Source organism: Aptenodytes patagonicus, chromosome 5 (assembly GCF_965638725.1).
Source record: "Aptenodytes patagonicus chromosome 5, bAptPat1.pri.cur, whole genome shotgun sequence".
Classification (NCBI taxonomy): domain Eukaryota; kingdom Metazoa; phylum Chordata; class Aves; order Sphenisciformes; family Spheniscidae; genus Aptenodytes; species Aptenodytes patagonicus.
Genome location: NC_134953.1, coordinates 63,633,207 through 63,641,454, shown reverse-complemented (window position 1 = coordinate 63,641,454; position 8,248 = coordinate 63,633,207). Strand labels below are relative to the sequence as shown.

General features: G+C 41.5%; 1 protein-coding gene across 1 annotated transcript; it reads right to left on the bottom strand.

The window, feature by feature from the left end:
* Window positions 1-533: 533 nt before the first annotated feature.
* ECHDC2 (enoyl-CoA hydratase domain containing 2) lies at window positions 534-8,189 on the bottom strand. Its single transcript, XM_076340186.1, has 10 exons — window positions 8,037-8,189; window positions 6,262-6,329; window positions 5,558-5,645; window positions 4,928-5,014; window positions 3,618-3,710; window positions 2,923-2,979; window positions 2,337-2,524; window positions 1,833-1,883; window positions 1,491-1,538; window positions 534-800 (listed from the first exon to the last, which is right to left on the bottom strand). The coding sequence occupies exons 1-10, from the start codon at window positions 8,155-8,157 to the stop codon at window positions 723-725; spliced, it is 879 nt and encodes a 292-aa protein (XP_076196301.1). The 5' UTR covers window positions 8,158-8,189; the 3' UTR covers window positions 534-722.
* Between the last annotated feature and the right edge of the window lie 59 nt (window positions 8,190-8,248).

Sequence of the window (8,248 nt, the reverse complement as noted above, 5' to 3'; positions counted from 1 at the left end):
TGTGTGGTACATCTCAGTGCTGGAGAACCTCTAAGCAGAGGGAGAAAAAATAACTTCAGGCAGGCAACAGAGAAAAATAGGTGATGGGAGAGAGGTGACATGCTTGAGATGTCTGGCATAGACTGATATGGTGGCCATATATATGTGCACATACAGGCCTTGCATTTTCTCAAGCACTGATACCAAAGAGACATAAGTTCAGTTGGCTGGAGTGATAGCATGACATTTTGCACTACTCACAACAGATCCAGGGTAAAATGCCATTGCTGTACTAATACTGCTAGTTCTGTCTGTTTAATTGGAAGAGCACTGATAATGGGAAGCAAGCTTAGGAAGGTTTTCTTTCTTTACAAGTTGACTTTCTCTTCAGAGTGATTTTTTTTTTTCTTTTTCCTATCAATGTTTTGATGCAGCATGTTTTCTGCCTTTTTTTAATTTGCTTATGGTAAGCCAAAGCTTCTCCATACTCCTTACTTGACATCTGTTTGAGAGCCATAACCACTGACTTAAGATGTATGCTCTTTAAAAAGATCAGCTGTACAAAGTTAAATCTTTATTTGGGAATTCTTACAGCAAAATGATCCAGTGGAGTATTTAGAAATGCAGTCCAAAGCAAGGAGCTAAGTACACAGAATGCAGTCATAAAAATAATCCCAAGAAATCAGTGGGTCTTCTTCAGTCCTCCTTTACCTTCAAAAAAATCAAGGGTAAGCTAGGAAGCATCATTTGCCGATAAACTGAGGTGGTCGTTTCTCCCTGAAGGCAGCCATCCCTTCCTGACGGTCTCTTGTGGGAATATTCTAAATTTTTAAAGAAAAAAAAGTGGTATGTTTTTCATTGACAAGTCTGTGTTTTTAAGTACTGACTAATTTGGCAGTAGTGGTCTAAGACTAAGATTCCTTTTCTTTCAATGATACATTAAAGGTCCCACCTTCCATGTTTTGCAATTAGGAAAATAAGGAGACTGGGTTGTAGTGTAAATCACAAGCAAAGCACTTAAGACAAAGACCATAGACCACAGAACTATATAAGAAAACAATTTTCCATAAATTTAATACTTTATCATCTTAAAATACAGAGAGGCACAGCAGTTACATTGTTCTGTTAGCTGAGAAAGGTGCATGGTCTCAAAACTTGTCAGAAAGAATGACTACAGGAGGAATCTGGTTTTTAATTTGTTAAAACTAAAACAATTCGTAAAGCTTATCCTATAGTTAACATCGTTGAAACTAAGAATATACAATTACATTAGAACGGTATTTAAGGAAGGACTCTGGCCTCAGGCAAGCTGAGGGAGGCAGCTATGTGTGACACAAAAATTAGTATTCTGAAATAGGTATCTGGAACTGCACTCAAGTTATGTTCTCAAAGCTTTAGATTTAGCTGTTAGTGTTCCCTTATAGAGAGGAAAATACAAGAGGATGCTGTGAATACCTGGCTTTAGAAAATGTAGTTGTTCCCTTCAGGAATGTATTCTGAAGGTAACCTACCTGGGCGTAACACATCCCCTCAATAGCCATCCCTGATGCAATGTCAACCTGGGGATGAGAGGGAAGGAGTGAGACTTGTTTGAAGTATAGCCCTCAAAACTCTTCACAGCCCTCAAATCAATAAGCATTCACTTGTAGTGAGTGACTTGTAGTCCTGTATTAGAACTACAGTGCTAGCATCTGTAGAAAAAAAATCCTGCCATATTAACTTTGTCTTTAAAGAAAGTCTTTAAAACACCTGAAATGGTTTTAAATGCCTTGTCTAAACAAGGATTATAACTCATCTGTTCTAAACAGCCTGTCTGCTTCATTTACCACAGCATTTAAAAAAAACCACATTACCTCCATTCCTCTGTTTATTGCCAGTTTGCCCATTTTCACAGCAAATGGAGCCTTTATTAAAGGAAAAAAACCAAAACAAACCACAATAAACATTTAAAAATAATTAAAGCCACAGCAGTTCATAATAGCATAGTTGTATCATTATCCTACCTCCAAATGACCTTTTAGTCTACAGAAATTTGCAATAAGTTAGTAAGTATTTTTAAAAAACAATTTGGTGTTATCCACAGTTAATAGATGTACATGGTGCAAGGTTTCAATGTGTCTTACAGGTCTGCATAACCACAGCTAGGAGGTGAAACTGTGCTATAGGTTAAGCAGCTGGATGTTAAGACTTGTTCCTACAGAAATTGCATTACAAAAAAGGACAGAGTTAAGAGACTTAAAATATCAGGAACCAAGACACTAATATTTCATAGAAAGGAATTTCAACTGTTTGTTTGCTCTCTCTTAAGGGAAGCAGAAATGCCTTCTTTACATTGACCACGTGAATAATACACTTACCTGAGGAAGGATTTCTTTAGCCAAAGTTAATGCTCTCTGGTAAGCTGCATCTCCCTCACTGTTTTGTGGCACTGTGTGATTTACTAATCCCATTGAGAAGGCTTGTTGTCCATCAATCTGTCTACCAGTGAAAATTAGTTCCTTTGCAAGACCTATTCCAACACATCTAGGCAGGCGCTGGGTTCCACCTTATGACAACAGCAAAAACACCATTTTCCATTTCTGAGAAATGCCCAAAAAACAATAGTATTTTGTCTCCTTATATAACAAGGAGGTTTGAAAAATAAAAAGATCATGTGTTTCTTTAATAACTACTAGCTGAATATGTCAACAATTTGCAAGGCATCTGAAAGGCTTCAGCATCCTTTTGAGTATTCCAATAAACAGGAAAAGGTGTAAAGGGACTCTCCTAAATTCATAGCAAGTCCGAGACAGGGCTTGGAACAGAACTCTTGATTCATAGATCTCTTGGGTCATGGTAAGATGCTACTTCTATTTTACATTCAAAACACTTCAAGTGCTCTAATGGCAAAATATTTACTATACAGCTGAAAAAGTAAGAGACTGAAGATTTAATGAAGGTCACCTGCTCCAGGAAGAAGCCCTCTTGTGGTCTCAATAAGGCCCATTTTAGCTGATGAAGCTATTAAAAAATAAATATAAGGTTTAGTTACTTTTTGATCTGCGTAACTACAGATTTTCCATACCGAACTGATTAATAAAACTACAAACTGTCAATACTGAACTGGAACTCCATTTCTCCAGGGAGCTAGAAAGTCTGACTACTACAGTGCTTAATCAATGTCCATCTCAAGTCAGATGAGGGATGTGTAGTATGGCTGCTTACCCCTAATGTAGCAATTTTATCTAGAATAATGAACCTCGGGTCCATACTAGATGAAAGGTAATGGATGGAAGAATGGAAACAGAAGAAGGAAGTCTTCCAGTTCAAATTGATTTAAGTAGGGAAGGTTAGATCTAGCCAGAGTGCTGATCCAGTATTACATGATAATAACTATTCAATTCTACCAATAAATAGTTTTCTGAAGGAATCCTAATCTAGTCTAAAAATAGGCTTTACTTTTTAAGGAAGGAAACTGCTTTCTCAATAGTAATGAAATGTCACAATTTCTGGACAAATGCCTACTCATTTCTTGAACTGTTTAAGTTCCCCTCTTAGCCTACTGGATTCCATTAACAGTCAGCTGTCATGCATGTAAGTTATCTTTAAAATATAGTCACTGATTACAAAAAGAATCCTACATTAAGCAACGCACAAACCTGCTACTCGAAGGTCACAAGCTAACGCCAGTTCCAGTCCACCACCCAATGCGTAGCCATCTATTGCAGCAATTGTGGGTACAGGCAGGGCAGCTAGAGAAGACAATACAGATTATATAGTTTTGTTCCAGAAGTTCTGTTCCACTCACTTCTGGAATTTAAATGCTTAAATTCTAAAGCTTTTAGTAGTTCTCTAATTCAAAATTGTTCAAGAATTCATTTTCTCCTGCCACAAACTTTCTGACTGTCTCTAAACAGTAGAAACTGTCTTTTTGCACCTTTCCCTTTTTTGTAAGAAGAATGCAAAACGTTCTTCATAAATGCGAAGAAGCATGCAAATACAAAGTACTGCAACACAAAACAGGATTAATTGTCTCCTTGCAAATTTATGATGTGAATATCCAGCTGTTGCGGTTAAACAGTCAAAACAAAGACACTATCCCTAGTCACTGTTACAAGGATTAGCTTTTCTGGTGCTTTTTGTAAGCCAAGGCTCCTGGACTTGGTAAACACTGTTGTCACCTCATAGTTGAGGAACCTGAGGTACCTGGAGATTAGTTGCTTGATAAGATACCTTTTTAAATACTCAGGGAGCTGGAAGCAGACTTCAGGCGTGTGCTAGTTCTGTGCTGTAACTACCCCACCCCACCCCCCTGACTGCTTCTGTGGTTTGTGAGACGGGGTCATTCTCTCTACGTTGTTGTTTGGTTTTTAATTACTGCAATTCTGATTGGTAGTCAGATTTCACTTTGGTATTCCTCTCTAGTGAGAGCAGAATAATTCATAAATAGGGGAAGAAAATCAATTGCAGAAGTCCATATTCCTTTTTGGGGGGGAAAAAAAAAAAAAAGGGTGGGGGGGAGTTGTAGCTACAAACCCCCTGACATTCAACAAATCCATTCAGAGATCAAAATCCATGGTCATTGCCATTTCCTGAGTGCTTCAGAGCATGTATTAAAAGTGGGACAACCACCATTGCTCATTTTGTCTAGCACTGTCTCCCAAGGATTACACAGAACTGTATATAGAATGCTTTGTTATAGCAGGTACTTATTATATGCATGCATGTGTGCTGCTCTTCAACATGGAAAAGGCAGTACTGAAATGCATCATGTCCTTGGAACAGCATCAGGATAGTTGCTATTTAATTCTAATCAGATGTTTGTTTCAGGCATAAGCTGGAGCCATTTAGGAAGCTACTCCTAAATGGATAACCTGCTGGGGCTAGCATCCTTCCCCTCCTGCAGCATTTCTAAATGTCTCAGTACAGGCAGTCTAGAACAAATTTCCTAACTGAGATAATCATTTACCTATTTCATCCATGAGATTTCTCAGCCTTTTAACAAAGTGTCCAACTTCTGCATCATCCATCTTTGCACGTTCCTTTAAGTCTGCACCTAAATAGAGAAAAAGGTTAGAATCCAGGAACAGGGAAAAGATATCTGAACTGTGTTGCCTCCTGTCCCTCTCAGAGGACAGACCATTTCAGAAGTCTTGAAGTAAGAGTGTTCTGGTTAAGTAAGGTCAGTGGAAGTTGGAGTGTGGACATTTGGGCTGGAGCAGTGGCTAGGGTGCTCCTCTTCTGTGCCCTTCGAACAGATTTCAGAAGAGCACCAATCACTGCATGTAAGGATAATCCATAAAACTGGAAACCAAGGACTCCAATACCAGAGGCATTGCTTGAAGACAATTATAAATGGGAAACAAATAGTAGCACCACGTAGCCTGCGTGGCTCACTCCAGCACACACATCTTCATCACTGAAGCCGAGAGGCAGACAGCCAAAGGAGATAACAATGTTTGTTACTTGCCACACAAAAGCCAGCCCGTTTTTCTTTTAGGAGGCATTTCCAACTGCTTTTCTGCACCATCTGATCAGCACAGAGCCCTAAAAGCCATCAATTTTTTTCACAATAGTTTGCAGAGCCTTTGTTACTTACCAGCACAAAATACACCTTTCACCTCACTCTTGAACACCACCACCCGAACCTTCTCATCAAAGCGGAGTTGTTCCAGAGCACTGAACAGCTATGAGGGAAGGAGTACAAACAACAGAAGAAAAACTTCAAGCATATGGATGTATATACCTAAATTATAGCAAGCTCCTAATCTATGATAAAAGTTTATCTTTTTTTTTTCCCCTGCAGGTGCCAGGAATTTCCTGGAAATCATGTATGTGGAGCCAGCAGGATCCTTCCATGATAGCCTCAGAATCACACGTTTCCCCATCTCTTTTTTTCTTCCATTCAGAGATGAACTTTTGCTGTACCTTAAACGCCCCTTCCTGTCCAGGCATGAGCCAGACTTTCTCTAGAATGTATCAACCTTGAACAGATCATCTGCTAAAGGTCTGACAATGAGTATGTTTTTGTTGTAATCACGCAAGTGAGGTCATTAACTTGCATCCGAGTTAGCTAACTTAAATAACTCCAATATCTCTGTCTAGTCCGCATCTGAAGTTCCTGCAGTATAGACATATCATGATCTCTTTTTCTTCAGGCTAACCTGCCTCGCCCCAGGGCAGTCTCCCACTGACCTTCAGCAAGAGATTAAATTTTTGTTTCAGACTTCCCACAACTATTCTTATTGCATTTACTTATTGATCATGATTCCAAACATGTTTACAGGCCAGGCCCATACTCACTTCATTTATAAATACTTTTCCCAATGAATTTCTCGCGTGGGGTCGGTTCATTAGGATTTCAGCAATACCTTAGTAATAGGAGACAATTTCAGTTATACTTCATTTAATTCTCTGACACAGTAATTCAACTGGGAACAAGATCTGCATATGCTGCATCTTCTCTTTCCTGAAAATGCATATAAAGTATATTCTAAAACAATCAGTTATTTTAAAAGTGGAGGTGGTAGACTATGTCTATGAAACCCAGTTATGCAGGACAACTGTAAAATTCAGTAGCACTGCGAATAACATAAATAAGCAGACTTTTAAAAAATGAACATGACATCCAAGAATACATGTCTTAGAATCACTGCAGGAATGGAAAAAAAACCCAAACCCAAATGATCCATCTTAAGTTTCTGTTTCGATGCTACTTAATTCAGTTTTTATTGTACAGTCGTACTGTGTTCAAGTATATTCCTTAATGAAGAAACTCGTCCTCTTGGGATTGCTGTTTGCATGAGAATAGCACAAACTGGTCACTCTAAGTTCAGGTTCCAGAACCATTTTGAAATTGTAGCTCCATTTAATTTAAAGTTAATAAGCTCATCAGTGGAAAGGACTTCACTCAAAGTTCCTAAGTCCAAGCAGAACAATACGACCACAACATCTACCTACTTGTTCCTTGCACTTGTGTTTTGTAAATTATTATCCCATGGTTTCTGTATGCTTTGCAGAGAAAAAACATCTCCCGTTTCCTTGGCTGGACTTCTGCTCCCTTCCCAGGCCTTAACATTGTAAGATGCTGTTGCTGCTGTGGCAGGTGCACAGATGCACCTTGCATCTGTCATGCCTGGTCCTTCTGCTCTGCTAGAAGATGTCTGTCTTTATTCCTCTACCTATGCCAGTGGCCAGTTAGTAAACGAGAGATGTGTCACATAGGAACAAAGACACAGGTAACAGCAGGCCCCAGCAAACAATGGAAATTCACAATTCTGGTAACTACATTCATGTATGTGTAACTAGCAAAACTACCAAGAACTGTTTATAAGCTCTTGCAATAGCTACCCTTACGAGAAAGTAATTCCATTGGCAATCTGAACCAAAACTCAAATTGCTTAGGGACTCTCATGCATAAATATGCACAGACATGCCCTGGTCGTACCCTACCTTTAGCACTGTACATTACTGATATCAGAAAAATCTAAGGTATGCAAACCAGACCTTCTTGTATTGAGATCTCCTGCATACATAACTTTAAAAAAAAAAAACAACCCGCATCTAGCTATTTATTCGGCAGCTGTGTTCTTGAGAAAAGTATCAAGGCATAACTTAAAGCAAAGACGCTATAAGCGACCTGCCTGCTATGGACTCTGCAGAGCAGTTAGTCACCTTTCGGGCTACGAGGGCATTAGAGCAAGGGCGGGCTCGGCCCCGGGATCCCCGTGCTGCGGGGGCCAGTACAAGATGTCCGGGCAGTGCTGCAGGGACAGCCCCAGTGTTTCCAGGGCCCGTCTGAAAGACAGCCAGGCCTGGCAGAGCAGAGGGCCAGGGAGGGGCTGGGAACACGCGCGGTCCCACTCACGTCAGGCTGGGCGCTGCTGTGTTTTCCCAGGAATCGGTAAAACGAGGCAGTTCAACATGCCCCCTCCTTGCAGCACCAGAAAACCGGCTCTGGCACCAGACCAGCTCCACGGACCCCCTCGGAGCTGGCGTTAAACGAGCGCCGGGGCCTAACCCCGGCCCCCTGCGGTCCCCGCGCACCCCGGGCTGCAGGCGGGGGGCGCCGCACTCACCGCTGTTCTCCCCGCCGGCCGCGCCCACCAGCACCTCCGCGCCCCGCCGCGGGGCGGCCGCGGGGGGCCCGCCGCGACCCCAGCGTAACAGCTCGCGCCCCGTCCGCCCCAGCCGCATCATGGCGCCGCTCCCTAGGCTCCGCTGCCTCCGGGCACGGGCGGCGAGGGGCCGGGCCTCCGGGGCCGGCCAGAGGGGCGCTGCGCCTTTAAGA

Excerpts from the sequence above, each read along its gene's own strand:
- ECHDC2 (XM_076340186.1), bottom strand. The coding sequence starts at position 8,157 with ATGATGCGGCTGGGGCGGACGGGGCGCGAGCTGTTACGCTGGGGTCGC. Across the intron at positions 5,015-5,557 it reads GAAAGGTGTATTTTGTGCTG|GTGCAGACTTAAAGGAACGT; the intron begins GTAAGTAACAAA and ends TTCTCTATTTAG. Across the intron at positions 2,525-2,922 it reads AGGGCTTCTTCCTGGAGCAG|GTGGAACCCAGCGCCTGCCT; the intron begins GTGACCTTCATT and ends TGTTGTCATAAG.